The sequence below is a fragment of the Octopus bimaculoides genome, chromosome 28 (genome assembly GCF_001194135.2).
Source record: "Octopus bimaculoides isolate UCB-OBI-ISO-001 chromosome 28, ASM119413v2, whole genome shotgun sequence".
NCBI classification, from domain to species: Eukaryota; Metazoa; Mollusca; class Cephalopoda; order Octopoda; family Octopodidae; genus Octopus; species Octopus bimaculoides.
In genome coordinates this window covers 17,339,614-17,359,189 of record NC_069008.1, presented here as the reverse complement: position 1 = coordinate 17,359,189, position 19,576 = coordinate 17,339,614, and the positions used below count along the sequence as shown (strand labels likewise).

Genomic DNA, 19,576 nt, shown 5'->3' with positions numbered 1-19,576 from the left:
AGTGTTTATTGAGCGAAAACACCTAAAAGCTCCACGAGGCTCCGGCAGGGGATGGTGGCGAACCCTGCTGTACTCTTCCACCACAACTTTCTCTCACTCTTTCTTCCTGTTTCTGTTGTGCCTGTAATTCAAAGGGTCAGCCTTGTCACGCTGAATATTCCCGAGAACTACGTTAAGGGTAACACGTGTCTGTGGAGTGCTCAGCCACTTGCACGTTAATTTCACGAGCAGGCTGTTCCGTTGATCGAATCAACTGGAAACCTCGATGTCGTAAACGACGGAGTGCCAACAGTTTAAACGACGAGTGAGCTATGGGGAAATAACTCCTGTTTTAGAGAAAGATTTAATGAGTCAAGTTGCTATTATCTCCCTTTGTTTATAGTTTCAAAACTTGACGTGTTACGCGAGGAACCTTCTTATAGTCTATCGTCTTGTTAGAAATAGCAGTCAAATCTCCCTCAAATCGCATCTTAAAGTCTTAAAGTATAGTAGGACATAATTCATTGATATTGTTAAGAAAGTACTTTATGTGAATAAAACACAGGATCGTCATTGTTGGGACTCTTTTGATCACAGGTCTGCTGGATTAGACCTGACCTAGGGCTAAACAACAATGGTAAGACGAAAAGACACATTAGATAATGTAGTCCTAGATACACTATGCCAGAATAAAAGATGAGATGGCCACAGCTGATGCCTCTTTGATCATAGGTCTGTTGGCACAGGACTGACCTAGGGCTAAACAACAATAACAAGGAACAACACGAGATAATGTAGTCCTTGATACACTATGCCTGAATAAAAGATGGGATGGTCATGGCTGGAACATCTTTTACCATAGGTCTACTGGATCAGGACTGACCTGGCGCTAAACAACAACAACAAATCTATGTAGCAAAGAATCACCCTTGGCTGCCTCTTTGTGGTCATTCAAACTGCTAAATATAGCAGCTAAATATATTTCAATTAAACGTAATACATTGGACAAGGAAGGATGCTTGTATCGTCTGGCAGATCACTTCCCAGTCCAGGATTTGAAACCACTATCTTTGGGATTTTGAGTGTGACACCCAAACCACTGGACCAAGTGCTTTCACTCGGTTCGCTCGGATTGTGACGAATAATAGGGTAAAGACCCTCCTTCACTCATGAATGACCATGGGATTGCACCTAGAAAGTTCCCCCTCCGAGGCACAAGTCTGGGCAAGGTTGTTTATGGAAGACTGAAGCAAGTAAAACACGAAAGTTAATATTTAGCAGAGTCGCTGGAGGATCGAATAGATTGCTTTGCAGGGACCATTCTGGGACTGTAAGAAGAAACCACACGGGTGGGGCCTTAATTTGCCGTTCGTCCTTTCGGAAAGTAATCTGTCTTTTCTTTCGATTCTCCCTTTTACTCTTTTGCATTGTATGTGGGACTGAACCTGGAACCATGTAGTTGGAAAGCAAGTTTCTTACCACACACCCACTCAAATAAATAAGTAAATAAACACCCCCCAAAAGACGCCGAAGGTTACCACGGCGACCTTAAAAATTCCATCCTGGACTTGAAGAATCCAGGATAAGGTAAGCAAGAGTTATTCCCCTTCTTCCATCATCCCCAGATGGTGAGGTTAGCGTTATACCTATATTTGCTATTTGATGTCGCTAATGTTCCTAACATTTCGCAGCTTTTTTTTCCCTCTCTTTTTTCCTAGCTTTCCCTTTCTTTTCTTATCTCTTTCTCTCGCTCTAACTTTCTTCCTTTCTTCCCAATACAGCATTCGTCTTTTTATCTTTCTCTCTCTCTCTTCCTCTTTCTCTCTCTTTCACCATTTCTGTCTCTATCTGTCTATCTATCAATCTACCTATCTCTCTCTCTCTCTCTCTATCTCTCTATCTGCCTATCTCTCTCTCTATCTGCCTATCTCTCTCTATATCTGCTTATCTCTCTCTCTCTCTCTATCTATCTATCTATCTATTTACCTATCTCTCTCTCTCTATCTATCTATCTATCTATTTACCTATCTCTCTCTATCTATCTACCTACCTATCTATCTACCTACCTATCTATCTATCTTTTTTCTTTTTTTTCTTACGATCCCTTTTTATTTTTTTTTCTCCTTTTTTTTTCTATTTTCGAAAAGAAAGGCTCTACATTGGGATCCTTTTTAAAACGGGGGCGCCAGTTTTCATTAATGTTTTACGTAGTGTTTTTGGCACCGAAAGACTTTCAAACTTCGTATACTTATCTATTTTGTGTTATAGAACAGAAAAAAAAATTTGTATTCGAATTTATTTCATGTAAAAAATTGTCTTATTTCGATAATTTCAACCAATCACTGACAAGTATTCAGTTGTTTATATTTACTCCTTTGGCTGATTAAGCGGTGTAAAGCGTATTTAATCTCCATAACTTCTGACATTTGTAGACAGGCAACACGTGTGTTTGTTTTCCTTCGTTTTATTTGCTTTTTTCATTTTAAATTTATTGTTCGAAAAATGACTAGTCTAGGCGATTTGTATAGTTTTATTAATACAGAAGAGTATTTAACAGAGAAGGGTGTTATACCGTCCCCTTAGAAATTTTGTCCCCTCTGTGTTCGGCCCTGTGTGGCTAATAAATAAACTTATCTACGTACCCACATACCCAACCACCTCTCTATCTTATTAACGGATGACAGTCACATCGACTCCGCGTAAGTTTGCTTGTTTCTGCTTCCAAAAGTGTGTCTTGTCTACATGAGAAACTCGTCCAACAAATAGTAGATTCGATCTTGCAAATTGTTTCCACAGGAAACCTGCCCTGCGTTGTGTGTTTTCCTAGTTTTGTGAATTTGTTTTTCAAGTTGCTTTGCCGCCATTTTTCCTTATTAAGATGGCGTCTGCAGGACATGAAGACAGTTTTCGAACAAACACCGGTCTCTTTGGAGAGACGTTTGATACTGAGTTTCCGACATTGCCAACACCAAAACTTCGTGGAAGAAGGAAGAAACAGAGACATTTCAAACAAATGAATACTACAGACATAAACATGAATGCCGGTACCACCACCACCAACAACAACGACGCTATCGTCGCCAAGCCGTCCACCGTGACCTCCACGAAAGACAATAACACCAATACCGATACAACTTCACCTTCAACTGCTTTAACTGACGCCTCTGCCACCAACACTACCACCACCACCAAAAAGAAAAAAATTTTCGCTGAAGCAACAAGAATAAAGATAACCTATTTATCATTCACTGCCGAAGAAATCAATGAGGCAAAAGCATTGATTAGCAAAGAAGGCGGAATTATACGCATAAATATCCCAGAAAATGTATTAGAAGAAACACGAAAAAAGACAATCATCTATAAAATATTCAACGCAAAAACGAAAAGACCTGTAAAAGCACCACAGGGCAAAATTGAAATTTGTCTTCGTCCTGTATGGATATATAAAAACTATGTCAATTGGTGGCACAAATTTGCCACTGTGCAAGTGCATTTTCTCAATGAAAACCTGGCCAAACAATTTTCGACACAAACTCTTCGTACAAATGAGTTGGAAATGATACCCAGTTATCTTGGCGAGAGTGTGACAAACAATGTTCTTCCATAAGTAGTTTTGCGCATTGGCTATTATTATCTGCCATCTGCTTCAAAATTGAGGAAGCTAACATTTTGGAAATTGCTGTCTTAGAACAGCAAAACTGGGTGGGATAAACGTTGGAAATTCTTTTGCAAATCGATTGGTAATCGATTAATAAAATACCCACCTGTATTGAATTAACAGAAGTGGTGGAGGGCAGGCGGCCACATGTGCAACAGTGAGACACATCTAAAAAATGATTGTCCAACTGTCGCAACAACCACCAGCAAAATCTAAGAGAAATGCCTTACTACCCATACCAGCATCAACACAAAAGATGATAAAAGGAAGACCTTCAATACCAGCAACCGAAAATAAATCAATTCCTGAAAAAACAACAACATTGAAAACTAAAGATACAGAAAAAAACAAGAGAAGCTACAAAAACTGACTCCCCTCCCCTGTATCACCTCACACAAACAAACCAGAACCAACACCAACAAAAAGAACAACACAACCACTTACACGGACACACATAGACCTTCATAACATGCCCTTACCCCCTTCCGATTCCTCAAATTTCATTGGAAGACGAAAGTAGTGAGGAATGGCAAATAGCCAAAAAAGGACGGGGGAAGAGAAACAAAAAAAGAACAAAAACAAACACCAACAAAGCAGGGAGATACACAACTCCCGAAGACATTTCCAACTCAATCCCAAACAACAGCAACACCACCAGAACACATACGTCAACCATGCTCACAGCCATCAGTACCAAAAACACAGAGTTGATGGATTACATCAACTCCAAAACAAACCTGACAGAAGACAACATAAAAACAAACAACCCCCCCATACACAACACGTCAGAATTATGTACATGACACCCACCTTGCACCACACCCTATGTTCAACTAAATAAAGCTTTCACTAATGCATTCTGGGTCTCTGTTAATTTTGTGTGCATGGCTTAACAAAAGCTATACATGTTTCTGTTTGGGTCAAATGTAAGATGTACCAGGCTTTTGTGCTTTTCTTGCCATACAAAGCTGAAACCTCGAGGAGACAAGTTATATGAAGAGAGAGCTGTGACGAGTTATAAATATTACTCTCTTTGACAAGATCAGGAAGAAAGAGGTCCTACGGTGTGCTGGTTTGCTTTCTATGATGGAAAACCTCATGGATAGGAATTCATGTTGGTTGCATCATGTACACAAGATGGACAATAAAAGCCTTCTCTGATAAATCCTTTGAGTGGATGGTACCTCTCTAAGTGTAGACCTGTGAGTTGGAGAGGGTACTTGCTCCTAGGCTTTTGGGGAAATCTCGGACATTGGGGTTCCTCAATTAGCCCTGAAGGCCTTCCTGTATCAGGAGGGCCACATCTCTATCATCCTTCTCGCCACTATTTTGTTGTCTTTTTTAAACCTTGTGTTCTATGCATATGTCTCTTCTTTTCTTTTTTTTTCAGTATACTACAGTGTTTCTCAACCTCTTTACCTTTGCGTGACCCTTAAAATAAATTACATATCTTAAGGAACCCCTGCACAAAAAAATTATATACCATATCTCTTCAGTTATCTGGCCATTGAAAATTCCATTCATTTTCATAGGAATTTTCAATGGCCAGAGAACTAAAGAGATGGCGGTGTGGGTTCCCACCCCGGCATTTGAAACTCTGAGTTTTATCATGGCTACCGAATAAGTGTCACATATTTTTACAGATATATAAATAGGGCATCCATAAATTACAGACCTCATTAAATATATCCCCGATGGTTGTTATATATTTTTTGATAACATAACAGGTTAGATAGGATGATGTCTACATTACAATACCCAATACTATGTTGTGTATGTATAGTAATATTACAATCGTGAAATTAGCATTAGCTTATCTCACTCTTTCTCGTGGAACCCCTAGAAACCTTATACAGAACCCTAGAGTTCCAGGGAACACTGGTATATTGTGTATACTTTCTTTCAATTTTGTTTTAATCGTTTCGTTATATGTAAACCTCCACATTTTATGTCTGTCTGTGCTTTGTCCCCGGCATACCAATGAAATCATTATGACATTATTATTATAGACTGAAAGATATTGCTTGTGGAAAGGAATTTATTTTTGCCAACTCAAGTGAAAAATCAAGGAGAAAGGTCTATATATGTGTTTGTGATCATGTGTATACGTGTGTGTGTGAGAGACTTTGCATGCATGTGTATGCGTGTTTGGATGTGTGCGTGTTCATGCATATACATAAGTGTATATGATCATGTGTATACATCCATTATTTGTGGGAATATGGCGGGTGACACTTTTACTCCAAACGGAATTTGTTTGAACTTGTAAAATCCACGGTTCCTGTTGATTGTTAGCAGATGAGTGCAATCTTCCTCTGACTGAATTTACAGGTATGTCTCTGAGAGGTCTAACTTTGAGAACATTTTCCCTTCTTTTAGTTTAGCAAATGCTTCTTCTGGGCTTGGTAGTGGGTGATTGTGTATGAGTAAACAGTCGTTCAATCCAGTTGAGAAGTCTGAGCACACTCTTAGCTTATCATTTTTTTTTTTTCTTTACATAGACCGCTGGTATTGTCCAGTCTGCATGGTCAATCTTTGCAATTATATTCAGGCTTTCCAACCTTTCTAGTTCTTTATTGACCTGGTCTACCACCACAAACGGCACATTCCGTTTGAGCCTGAAAATAAGTGTTGAATTTGTTTTTTATCGCAATCCTTATGCTTTTCTGCAACAGCGTAAACCTTCTGAAAAAACTTTTGGGAAAGTTTCTTTCATTTTTTTTGGCCTCAATTCATGAACCTCATTCAATCGTTTCACTCCACCTTTTACATTAATTGCCCAAAACACTTATGGGTGTATCCCATAAATTAAACTTCTCTATACATTCGGCGTCAAATAGATTCTGAGATTTTTTTCAACCCATAAACATTCACTTTTATTCATTATATTACAAATGTGTTCACCTGTGAAATATAATTTTCTTTTCATAACACACTATTTTATTTGGACTGAACAATTTACCCATTCGTTCCCATGTTTTTCTCATTTATGATTGTAATGACTCATGGCTAATTTCATTCTGACGCTTGTGATTTCAAATTTATTACATTCACAAATTTTATGTTTGTTGTAGTCACAACTTTTTCTTTGTTTGTTTTTTTTTTGTTTTTTTTTCTCGTTTGTTTGTTCCATTTTCCTATCATTCTAGTTCTGCAGTGCGATTTTATATGACCTCTAAACACTGCTAGCTCTCACTGCACATGCAACCATGTGCTGCCATCTGTTGGCACGCTACAGAACACTAGTCCGGAAACTTTTTGATATTACCTCGTATGTATGTATTTGTGCATCCATGTGTGTGTGTGTATGCATGTGTATCTGTATGTTGCTTGTCTGTGTGTGTGTGCGTGTGTGTCTGTATTTATGTGTATATCAGTGTGTGTTTATTAGCATGTATGTGTGTGTGTGTATGATCACATGTATGCATGCACGTATATCCCTGTGTATCCACATTCGTGTAAAACGATACATTATTAATACTCTGGTAATATATATCTACAAATCTGAGTTCAAATGCCACCGAGGTCAACTTTGCCTTTCATCCTTTCAGGGGCGATAAAATAAGTACCAGTTACATACTGGGGTCAATCTAATCGATTTACCCACTATCACAAAACTGCTGGTCTTGTGCCAAAATTTGAAACGAATAGACATCTACAAGTCTACAATGGGTGATGTTGACACAATTTCATGCAGTTAAGAACATGACATGGCAGAACAAATTGAGAAAATTACAGGAAATAAATAATTCAGATATGAAAAGATAACAGAGGTTAAACCAGATCTGTTTTGCACTTTTTTTCCTTATCTTCTTCTATCTTCTGGCATTTTGTCTGCTCACTTTCAATTGTTCTTAGCCACATAGAACCACACAAATTGTGTGGCATTAATCTGTGTCACGGATGGGACAATTTGTTAGTGTGCTGCGAGGTGTCCTCTCAGAGAGGGGCTGGAGTGGGCTAGTTGTATGTCTAGCCCTTCTCTTCGGATGGCTGTAGTTATCCTCTTGCCAAAATGGAGTATTTTAAGGAAGCATATGTTGCTGGGTTTTCTATGTGTTCGGCGTGTTGGTCGTTTTGGGTACTGGAGCCGATTTACAATGGACCTAGGATACCTGTTGGTTTTCAATATATCTAAACATTTCGCCGCCCAGCATGCTAACGTTTCCGCCAGCTTGCTGTCTTTCACTACTTTCTTTTTCGAACTTTATCACTCATCTGCATACTTTGATCTTAACATGGGGCCCCTCAAACCCAGGGGTTGCAGGGGCTTAGCAATGGCCCTGTATATATATTCTTGTCAACCTTATGCACTCCCAGGGTATTGGCCAGTTTGGAGCATTTGTAGAAGACACTTGCCCCTGGGTTGTACACATTGGAACAAAATCCAAAATCTTGTGATAGCAAAGCAGGCTTCTTAGTTGTGCAGCCACGCATGTAGAACCATTTTCTATCTGCTTCGATGCCAATACCAGCCGTCTGTCCATCGTTTAATTGCATCATGCTTTCATTAGCTCAACCAGTAAATTTGTTGTGTTTGTTTGTTTGTTTTTTCTGTAATTGTTTACAAACTGAACTGCTGCCAAAACGGCTGGACTTGAAACTGTCTTTCGTTGGTTTAAATGCAAGGAGTGTGAGAGGAAGTTGGAGAAAAGGTCGAGGATGGGGAGAGATTGGAGGAAGGGTCGACGGTGGTTGGAGCAAAGGGGAAGGTCAGGGAGGGGGAACGGTGGTAGAAAAAGAGAAAAGGAAAGGGAGAGAAAGTGGAAGAGAGATATAAGGGAGAGAGAAGGTGTGGAAATAGAAGTGAAGAGAAAGAAGTTAAATAGGAGACAGACAGAGGTAGAGAGAGGGGGTAGAAAGAGAGAAGTGAGAGAGAGAGGATGTAGAGTTAAAGAGAGAGAAGAGAGAGATAGGCTAAGGAAATAGAAGGGAAGAGAGAGAGAGGGGGTAGAGAAGTGTACATGAGAGAGAGAGAGAGATATCATAAAGCATGGCCTAGATGCTGCGACCCTCCCTTCCCAGCTGGAGCCAGCAGGACTAGACCGAGGGGATGGTTAAAGGCCTGGCAGTAAGATAGTTTTCCCGTTCCATGTTGGTAGGTCCCTCATCAGAAATGCCGTCTGCTGTGACACCGTCTCCGGTGACAACCTGGTGTGTTCAGCTACGAAACCCAGGCTTGCGAAGGGCAAAACTGTCGAAGTTTCGGTCGCTCTCTGGCAGGTCTATGGTCGGGCCGGTGATCTCGGCCTCCGGACCACATCTCTGCTCAGCCCTAACGGGGCAGTGTGTCCCAGTGATGTCCCTTGCCATCCTTCGGACCGAGAGGCAGTTTTGAAAGTTATTTCTGAGATATTTCTCAGCCCCTAAATTATTTAATTCAATTCAAAACAATGACTACGATCGTTTTGTTTGCAAGAATCAGAAGAAAAAAACCCATAAAACAATGTATTCGGCGCTTTAAGAAGTTAGATAAGAGTGAAAGAGAGAGAGAGAGAGAGAGTGGTATAGACTTGTGAGAAAGTTAAAAAGAGAAGTAGAGATAGAAGACGAGAAAGAGTGAGAAAGAGAGGGAGGGGTCAAAGATAAAGGTGAGATAAAGGGAAAAAGAGACGGAGAGATAGAAGAGGAGAAAGACGAAGCGAAGGTAAGAATGAGAAAGAGAAAGGCACACAGAAAGACAGAGAGGGGCAAAGATAGAAGTGAGATAAAGAGGAAGAGAGAAGGCGAGGAAGAGTGGGTGAAGGTAAGAGTGAGAGAGAGGTGGGGGAAAAGATAGACGTGAGATAAAGAAGAAAAGGGATAGAGAGATAGAAGAGGCGAAAGAGGAAGAGAAGGTGAGAGTGAGAAAGAGAACGAGAGAGAGAGAGAGAGGACGAGTCAAAGATAGAAGTGGGATAAAGAGAAAAAGAGACGGAGAGAAAGAGAGAGGGAGGGTAAGAATAAGAAAGAGAGAGTTAGAGGTAGGAGTGAGGTGAAACGTGAAGAAGTGAAAGTGAAGTGCGCCGTAAAAGCTTTATTCTGCGCATGCGTCGTTGTGGTTCTCTTGACCAAAATCCATTTCGCGTCGTCCTGCCCACTTGGGTGTCTTTCTTTTGGGATCCTTTTTTACCTTAAACCTTCTCCACCTGACCAAACAAGCAACGATCTTTACCCGACGACAGACGGTAGGAACCACCTCTACCTCTATTTCTTATCAATTTACGCTTAATCTTCGTTGAACTTTGGTTAAAGGGTTTTGTTTACATGCTAAAGAGACAAGTCCGCAGTAAACCGTGTTACCATGGATCCTAACGGGGTTTGGCGCTTTCATTAGGGTTCGCCCCCTTATTCATGTGAGACAGTGTTAAATAGTGTCTTATTTGCTAATTATTGCTTCTGTTGTTATTATTACAGTCGCTATTTACATGTTTGCTGCTGTAGTAATGGTGTTGAGGGTAATAATACGGTCCCCCCCCCCATCGTCAAAGGAGCCTTTTTTGCTGTTATTCATATGGGACAGTATTAAATGGGGTCTCGTTTTGTTAATTGTTGCTATTGCAATCGTTATTTATATGTTTCCTGTTGTGATGTTGCTGGTGATGGTGCAGTCCCCTCGTCAAATGATTTTTCTCTCTCGTTATTCACGTAAGACAGTATTAAATGGGGCCTTGTTTCGCTTTTCGCTCCTGTTTTCTTCTTTACACGTTTGCTTTTGTTGGTGTGGTGTTAGCGGTTGGTGTTGCAGCCCTTCCCTCAGACACATATCTCTACACGAAACACTCGCCGACTGGCAAATAAATAATAAACCCAGTGTTATCCACCACGGTGGTGCTCCAGCATGACCACAGCCGCTTGGCTGAAACCCATAAATAAATAAATAAATAGTTCGACTATTAAATCCGTCTTCAAACTGTCATCGACGGATTTTGTGGAATAATTCTCAATTATTTCACGAACCGGATGGTCGTTTCCCTCCGTCAAAGAATTTTCCGTCCAAAATTTCAATTATTTTTTTAACAAATTCATTCGTTCGTTTCTTTTACAACTTAATCCCCAATTCCATCCCCTTTTTCTCTGTTATTTTATTTACTATTACACTTCACTCACAAAACGGCCCTAATAGAAAACGGTGGAAGTTTTAAAAATTACGTACATCACCCGTTTCGGCGTAACTAAAAGCCTAAACCCTAACCCTAAACACCGGGGTGTGCGTATTCTTTACTTTCGCCATAGGAAACACTTACCTTTATTTTATTGTACACATTTAAGCTCTCTCACACACACACACACACACACAATCTTGAAGTCATAGAAGAGGGGGGCGTAACTCAAATGATCCCTAGACCGGGAAATCTAGCCCGAATTATAGCAAGAGAGTGAACCTTGCTGAAAGACAGCCGCGAACCAGGTGAGAGTGCTAACCCGGTCAACAGATTGATATTAACCTTAAAACCCACCGGCTCAACGCAAGGGCAGTACACTGGACAGTTACAGAGAAGCTGGAGGCTCACAGGTCTAAGGCCCATTGCCAATTTTTGTCGGTTGTGGTTTGCTGTCAGTAAAAAAAAAAAAAATGTAAAACCACCAACCCCGCCACTTCTCCCAGGTGTTTTTTTTTTAATCTGCAATAATGTTACAACAGCTCTAAGATTATTTATTAAGGGCCTCGCTTTCTTCTCGGACTTGCACTGGTTTATTATTTGGACTGTAGAATGGACGGTGGTCTTGGTTTGTCGATTGTCTTCACCCTGCCCTCTAAGGGATAGTATTGTATTAACCAGGAACGGATTAAGACCCACAGAGGCCCTAAGCAGTTAAAAGATTTTGCTGCTCCCATATCTCTCTTTCTCTTCTACTTGTTTCAGTCATTTGACTGTGGCCATGCTGGAGCACCGCCTTTAGTCGAGCAAATCGACCCCAGGACTTATTCTTTGGAAGCCTAGTACTTATTCTATCGGTTTCTTTTGCCGAACCGCTAAGTTGGGTGGGGGGGCAAACACAGACACACAAACATATATATATATATATATATATATACATATATACGACGGGCTTATTTCAGTTTCCGTCTACCAAATCCACTAACAAGGCTTTGGTCGGCCCGAGGCTATAGTAGAAGACACTTGCCGAAGGTGCCACGCAGTGGGACTGAACCCGGAACCATGTGGTTGGTAAGCAGGCTACTTACCACACAGCCACTCCTGCGCCTATTTATATATATATGTAATTCAAAATATAAACAATAATAAACCATTAAATAATTTTTTTTATTTTTTAAAATGAAACAAAACTGACATTAAGATGGAAAATGATGTTTATTTTTGTATAATTCCAATTTATTTAGATTTGAAGAAGTTTTCTTTGACTTTTTTAAATGCAAAATCTTTGATCAGATCCTTCCTGTGACACCATGAACACTCTAAAATTATATTCCCAATCATATAAACCACTTTGAATAGTATTTTAACAATTTTAAAGTGATTTCTTTTGTGCTGTAAACCATTTACCATTTCTGTGGTGCCCCCCTCCTTCCCTTGATGCCCTAGGCATGTGTTTGTCTTGCTTAATGGTTAATCTAGTACTGGTAGATGAGCTGTAGTGTAGTGGTAGCTTAGGTATCTATTACGGTATGTTGTAACGTTCCTATCTTGCTGAAGTTGTTGGGGCCTTTCATACTTCTGGGGTTGCAGGGCTTTAAAAAAATTTCTTTTAAAAACTCTGTTTTTATGTACATCATCATCATCAGCATCACATTCACATTTCCTTGCTTGACTGGATCAGACAATTCTTTGAGACATGTAAAAAGTACAGTTCAATTGCATGGCCGATGCCAGTATCACGTCAGTAGCACCTGTGCTGATGGCACAGGTGATTTTTATGTGCCGCCTGCATGGGTGCCAGTTATGTGATGCCAGCATCGGTCACGACTACAATTTCACTTGGCTTGACAAGGTTTGTTTCAATTAATTTTAAATATAACAAAGAATTTGGTAAAATAACTTCGTTATCATTCAGCTAGTGTTAGGAACATAAATTGTGACTAAGGTTTGGTGGAAGATTTTAATTCAAAACTTATGAAAACAAGACATTTGTACTACAGAGCCAGAAGTGGTTTCAGCCAGGTTGGTATCAAAAGGGTTAACACAGTTTAAACTTGAACCAACAGATCTTTGATATCAAAAGCATCACAGAATGACCATATCAGCTTTTTCCTTCTTTCTGTTACACACAAGTGTACTTTGGACTACATTGTGCAATGTGTCCCATTTTTAATGTCTTACATTCACAAACGAAGCTGATTTAGTGTTACATTCCGAAGTCCACTTGGAAATAATGACCACATTACGTTAGGTTTTATTTTGGAATTCTTAAATATCCATTTGTTTGTTTTTACGTTTGGCTGCTATGTCTAGCAGTTTGGATGACCATGCAGAAAGGCCTTGTTGTTGTAGTCGCTTAACTCAGGTTAACCTTGAACCATTAAACTTTTAATAGCAAAAGCATGACTGCATAACCATTCCATGCACAGATTCGATGAATATACTGGAGGTGGCCAAAAAAAAAAACACTCCCATGTTTCACACAACCATTCTTGTGGTGCTACTCTTAACGTAGTTCTCTGGGATATTCACCGTGGCACAAAGTGTGACAAGGCTGACCCTTTGAATTACAGGCACAACAGAAACAGGAAGTAAGAGTGAGAGAAAGTTGTGGTGGAAGAGTACAGCAGGATTCGCCACCATCCCCTGCCGGAGCCTCGTGGAGCTTTAGGTGTTTTCGCTCAATAAACACTCACAACGCCCGGTCTGGGAATTGAAACCACGATCCTATGACCGAGAGGCTGCTGCCCTAACCACTGGGCCATTGCACCTCCACTAAACATCCTGTACAACGAAAATAAACTCTAAAGTAGGCATGAGGCTTTTAAGTGAGTACTGTGCCCTACCTTGTCTTATAGTCACCTGTACTTTTTGTTACTAATTCTGAACTAGTTTTTCAAGTACAGGTATTCTGATTCTATTTATATTCAAAAACTTGAAGTGAGTGGGCAGTTTGTTGGCAACACTGTTCTCCATTCTTTTATTGTTATCTGTTACTGTCATTTGACTGCAGCCATGCTGGAGCACCGCCTTTAGTCAAATAGATCGACCCCCACCCCCAGGACTTATTCTTTGTAAGCCTGGTATTTATTCTATCGGTCTCTTTCGCCAAACTGTTAAGTTGCAGGGACGTAAACACACCAACATCAGTTGTCAAATGATAGCGGTGGGGGCAAACATACACATTCCAGATGGGCCAGGTGCTTCTCCCATTTTTATATTCTTCATGGCTTTGTCTACCTTGCTATTGTCTATTCAGCTAGATGGGTCCTTCTGTTGGAAGACTCTCTCTCCCATTAGTTCTCCGCATTTAGTAGCCCTTCATAGTAGCTCTTCCTTCTTCGAAGGGTTACTAAACTGCCCAGTAACCCATCATCCATGCGAACACATTTTCTCACATCATGATTTTCTCTCACACACTGTCTTGCTATCTGAAATATATATATACACATATATATATATGTATATGAGCCTGACTGACTCCTGTGCCAGTGGCACATAAAAAGTACCATCCAAATGTGTTCGGTGGCAGGCCCACCTTACTGGCTCCGGTGCCGGTGGCACATATAAAGCACCATCCAAACGTGATTGGTGCCAGGTTCACCTTACTGGCTCCTGTGCTGGTGGCACATAAAAAGTACCATCCAAATGTGTTCGGTGGCAGGACCACCTTACTGGCTCCGGTGCCGGTGGCACATATAAAGCACCATCCAAACGTGATTGGTGCCAGGTTCACCTTACTGGCTCCTGTGCTGGTGGCACATAAAAAGTACTGACTACACTCCCAGAGTGGTTGGCATTAGGAAGAGCATCCAGCTGTAGAAACTCTGCCAGATCAGATTGGAGCCAACTCATGGGTCTGTTTGGGTGGTTGTTGCTGGTGAACGCTTCACCAGTGCAGATCTGACCTCGACCTCTTTTCACTGCCTTTTACAAAACGGAGAGGAAACATTGCTTGTATTCTTTAACAGGCTTAAACAGTGTGACACACATACACACACATACTTATATATAGGACTATTCAATCCAGTTTGGGCAGAAAATCAGATTATTTCAGTTGTTTAAATATCTTTTTGTTTGGTTGCTAACTTAGAAAAAAAATGCAAAACAAAAACATGAAAAGTATTTTTCGTTTTATTGCAAAACTATTTTATGAACATGACAGGTGCAATTGTGTGGTAAGAAGCTTTCTTCCCAACCGCATGGTTCTAGGTTCACTCCCACAGTGTGGCACCCCAGGCCACAACTACAATTTCCATTTGATTGTGATTTGATTGATTTACTTCACGTCCTGTCACCCGACGATTCGACCACGGTCAAGTCCAGTGTTCTTGGTTGACTTGTAGGGATTCTATAATTTGTTTTGGCCTGATAGTCATCCACCATTCTTAAGAAGTCACTGCCTGTTTTTTTCTTAGAGGCCCAGTTCTGACCAGAGGGAAAATTTCAGTGGTTTTGTGTGAGGTGACGTCAGAACACCATACACATTCTCAACCTCCAGGTGCCGACTGATCTAACCGTTCCCCCATTGGTCAGTGGTTTTGCTACATTTCTCTCCCTTTCTCTGCCACCAGGAGGACATCCTCATCCTGACACAATCCTCTGACAATGTGTATGCTCTTCTTCCATTTCCTCGCTGATCCTTCGCCAGATAAATATCGCCTGATCTTAGCCAATATCCGTGATGAAAGCTGGGATCGCCTCACATTACCCCTCGGATTCTGGAAGGACAATCCTCAGTGTATTGGTGGTAAGTGGTAGTTCTTGTTCTCTTTTATCTTTTACTTGTTTCACTCACTAGACTGTGGCCCTGCTGGGGCACCGGCTTGAGCAATTTTTTGTCAAATGAATCAACTGCTGTACTTCTTTTTTTAAAGAAGTGGTACTTATTCTATTAATATCTTTTGCTGAACTGCTAAGTTACAGGAACACAAACACACCAACACTTGTTGTCAACTGGTTGAAGTGGGGGTGGAGAACAAACACACACACACACGTCTTTTATTTGCTTGTCATTTGACTGTGGCCATGCTGGAGCCACCACCTTAAAGGGTTTGTTAGCCTAGTATTTATTTTATCAGCCTCTTTTTGCTGAACTACTAAGTTATAGGACACAGACACATACACATACATATATATATGTACAACAGGTTTCTTTCAGTTTCCGTCTACCAAATCCACTCGCAAGGATTTGGTTGTGCCGAGGCTGTAGTAGAAGACACTTGCCCAAGGTGCCACGCAGTAGGACTGAACCCAGAATGATGTGGCTGGGATGAAAGGCAAAGTCAACCCCAGCAGAGTTTGAACTCAGAACATAGAAACGGATGAAATACCGTAAAGCACTTTGCCCAGCATACTAACAAGTCTACCAGCTCACTACCTTAATAATAATAATAATAATAATAATAATAATAATAATGATAATAATAGTCCTTTCTGTTAAAGGCACAAGGCCTGAAATATGGGGGGAGGAGGGGACTAGTTGATTACATCAACCCCAGCGTTTCACTGGTACTTAATTTATTGACCCTGAAAGGATGAAAGGCAAAATCAGCCACGGTGGAATTTGATCTCAGAATGTAGCGGTAGACGAAATACCAATAAACATTTCGCCCAGCGTGCTAATGATTCAGCCAGCTTTGATGATCATGATAATGTCGATATGATGATAGTGTTGATGGTGTTGGCGGGTGACGGTGATGAAAAACAGTGTTTAAAAATGTGTGAATTTGTATACCTAATCAACCGACACTGTCTTTAGCTCTTCTGCGTTTGTTTCATCAAGGTATGGATCTTATGGAGGGACGAGAAGGTGGAACATGGCTAGCTGTGAACCGGAATGGTAAATTATCTTGTTTACTAAACATTTACTGTGAGGAACCAGACCCTTCCAAGAAGCATCGTGGTACGTGAACTGTCCTTCTTTTTGATTTTGTCTTCATTTACAAACACACACACACACACAGATATAACTATTTATCTACCTATCTTATCTATCTATCTGTCTGTTCATCTATCTATTTGTCTATTTATTTATCTATATATATGTCTATCTGTCTATCTGTTTGTCTATCCATCCATCCATCTATTTATTTATCTGTCTATCTATCTTTCAATCTATTGATTGATCGATTGAGGCACATGGCTAAGTGGTTAGGGTGTTGCACTCATGATCTTGAGATTATAGTTTCAATTCCTGGACTGGGCAATCATTGCGTTCTTAAGCAAAACACTTCATTTTGCATTACTCCATTCCACTCAGCTGGCAAAGAGAAAACCAACTTTGAGTTTATGGCACAGGAAGGACTGTTGACCATTTTGTTTTTTTCTTATTTGATCACCCTATCTATCTATATGTATTTCTGTATTTCTATTTCTCTAGCTACCTGTCTAGCTCACCTATCTCTCTAACTAAATGTATATCTTTCTGTTTATCTCTCTAGCTACCTGTCTATCTTTTTACCTGTCTGTCTCTCTATCAATCAATCCATCCATCCAAACACACGCACACATATTTGTGTCTATGTTTCTTACGACACTCTCTCTCTTTTCATTCCAAGGTCAACTTGTGTCCGACTATTTGAACAATGACCAATATACTGCTGTGTCTTACACGAACACTTTAGCTTCTCTCCGCACGGATTTCTCACCTTTTACTATTGTCTTAATGGATCTCAGGTAAGTTCTACTGACTTCCTAAAATGTCTGCAGATTATTATTATTATTATTATTATTATTTGAGATCAACGTTGCCTTTCATCCTTTCAGTGTTGATTAACAAGTACCGGTTATGCACTGGGGCCCGATATAATCAACTTAATTCCTTCCCCCAAATTCGAAGCCTTGTGCCTACAATAGAAAGGATTATTGTTATTATTATTATTATTATTATTATATGTTAGAAAGATTGATGTAACTCTTCATGCTTAGTGGTATTTTGTCTGCCATTATGTTCTGAGTTCAAATTCCGCTGAGGTCGACTTTACCTTTCATCCTTTCGGGGTCGATTAAATAAGTACCAGTTACGCACTGGGGTCGATATAATCGACTTAATCCGTTTTTCTGTCCTTGTTTGTCCCCTCTGTGTGTAGCCCCTTGTGGGCAGTAAAGAAATAAGAAAGACACCGAGATAGTTGTCTTACTTGGTGACCCCTGTAAGACAAAGAAAAAGAAGAAGTGGGGAGAGAGTTATGTATATATATAATGAGCCCCTATTTATTTTTGCAGTTCTAACGAAGTCTATTGTCTGTCTAACACTGAAGATAACAGCGAACCACAGTTATTAGAACCAGGTGAGGTGGCCATGTTACATTCACTCGTTCACCTGGCCCTTGTTTGCCAACACACACACATATGCATAAACACATACAAATCTACATATATACACACAAGTGTCTTAGACACACAGATGCTCACACACACACACCCACACACACACGCGCATTATTGAGTTGTCAGCATTCATCTGCATCACATGACCAAACCGGCACAGTCTTCTCTCTTGCACACAGCAACCAATTCCTCTTTTGCCTAAACTTCTCTCTCAAAACACTAGCACTCTGTCGAACATATACACTTACATTACATGGCTGTGTGGTAAGTTGCTTGTAGTTCGGCAAAAGAGCCCGATAGAGTAAGGACTAGGCTTACAAAGAACAAGCTCTGGGGTCGATTTTTTTTATCAACTAAAAGGCAGTGCTCCAGCATGGCCGCAGTCAAATGACTGAAACAAGTAAAAGAGTAAAAGAGAGAGAAAGAGTATAGTCTCCTTTTGAAGTCTGTGCTGCCTTGTGTTAACAGACTTGCATTTAAAACTTCCAGGTTTAATCGAAACTTGTTAGTTACTAAGTTGGCAATGCTCACTGCGTATCTCTCTTTCACATACATACACTAAAAACCAAGGATAAATAACTATATCTGTTATATATATATGCAAATAATCTCTTTTTGAAATCTGTGTTGCATTGTTTTAACAGGCTTGTACTTAGGATTCCCACAGTTTTAATCATAACTTGATAGTTACTAAGGTAACAATACAACTTATTTATTGATCATTCACACACTCTCTCTCTCTCTCTCTCAATAACTCTTTCTCCTCCCTTTTTTCCCCTTCTCTCTACACATATGCTGTCATTGACAGACAGATGGAGATCAGCTTCACTTTTAATGATATAAGATTCACAACAGCAAACCTGTAGCTTCTATTTGCTCAGCCGAATCTGAAGTTGTTAAAACAGCCATTTAGCACACTGCTTCTGCAGGGCTGAATAAGAAAATGAGAATGTGGCCATCACAGCAACGGTGCCCAACATTCAGAGGTTTTAGCACCAAAACTTTTTTTTCATAAGCCTTGTTAGAAGATTCTAGAAGGCTCTAGAACAGTGGTTCCCATCCTTGGGTCTATGGACCCCTGGTGGTCCTTAAAAGTAATAGAGAGGTCCATGAACTAAATTCAAAATTTCATATATATATATATATATGTGTATATATATATATATATATATACATAAGGATAAGCATATTAAAAGGGTTGGGGACCCCTGTTCTAGAAGGTTAAATCAAGTGATAGCTCAAGACTGATTGGTCAGTTAATCGACCAATCATATGAAATGATTATGGTTAAGTTATAACTTGGTGATTTCGGTGATTCAGTTTTGTCTCTGCTACACACTCCTACAAACACCCACGCGCACACACACCCACGCCTATACACCCATACACACATTCATATACATACTCATACGCACACCCATATATACACATTCATACACGCCCATAAACACACACGCATTCACATGCATTCTCATATACACACACACACACACCCATACGTACAATCACATACACACCCATTCAT

At 40.2% G+C, this 19,576-nt stretch overlaps 1 protein-coding gene across 1 annotated transcript in view; it reads left to right on the top strand.

Annotated features, from left to right (window-relative positions):
- Positions 1-9,595: 9,595 nt before the first annotated feature.
- LOC106867523 (transport and Golgi organization 2 homolog) overlaps positions 9,596-19,576 on the top strand; it is a 13,093-nt gene continuing 3,112 nt past the window's right edge. Inside the window, exons 1-5 of the mRNA XM_014912418.2 lie at positions 9,596-9,804; positions 15,371-15,469; positions 16,505-16,624; positions 17,280-17,397; positions 17,947-18,011. Coding sequence (XP_014767904.1) covers positions 16,507-16,624; positions 17,280-17,397; positions 17,947-18,011 — 301 coding nt within the window. The 5' untranslated portion in view covers positions 9,596-9,804; positions 15,371-15,469; positions 16,505-16,506. The remainder of the gene's footprint in view (positions 9,805-15,370; positions 15,470-16,504; positions 16,625-17,279; positions 17,398-17,946; positions 18,012-19,576) is intronic.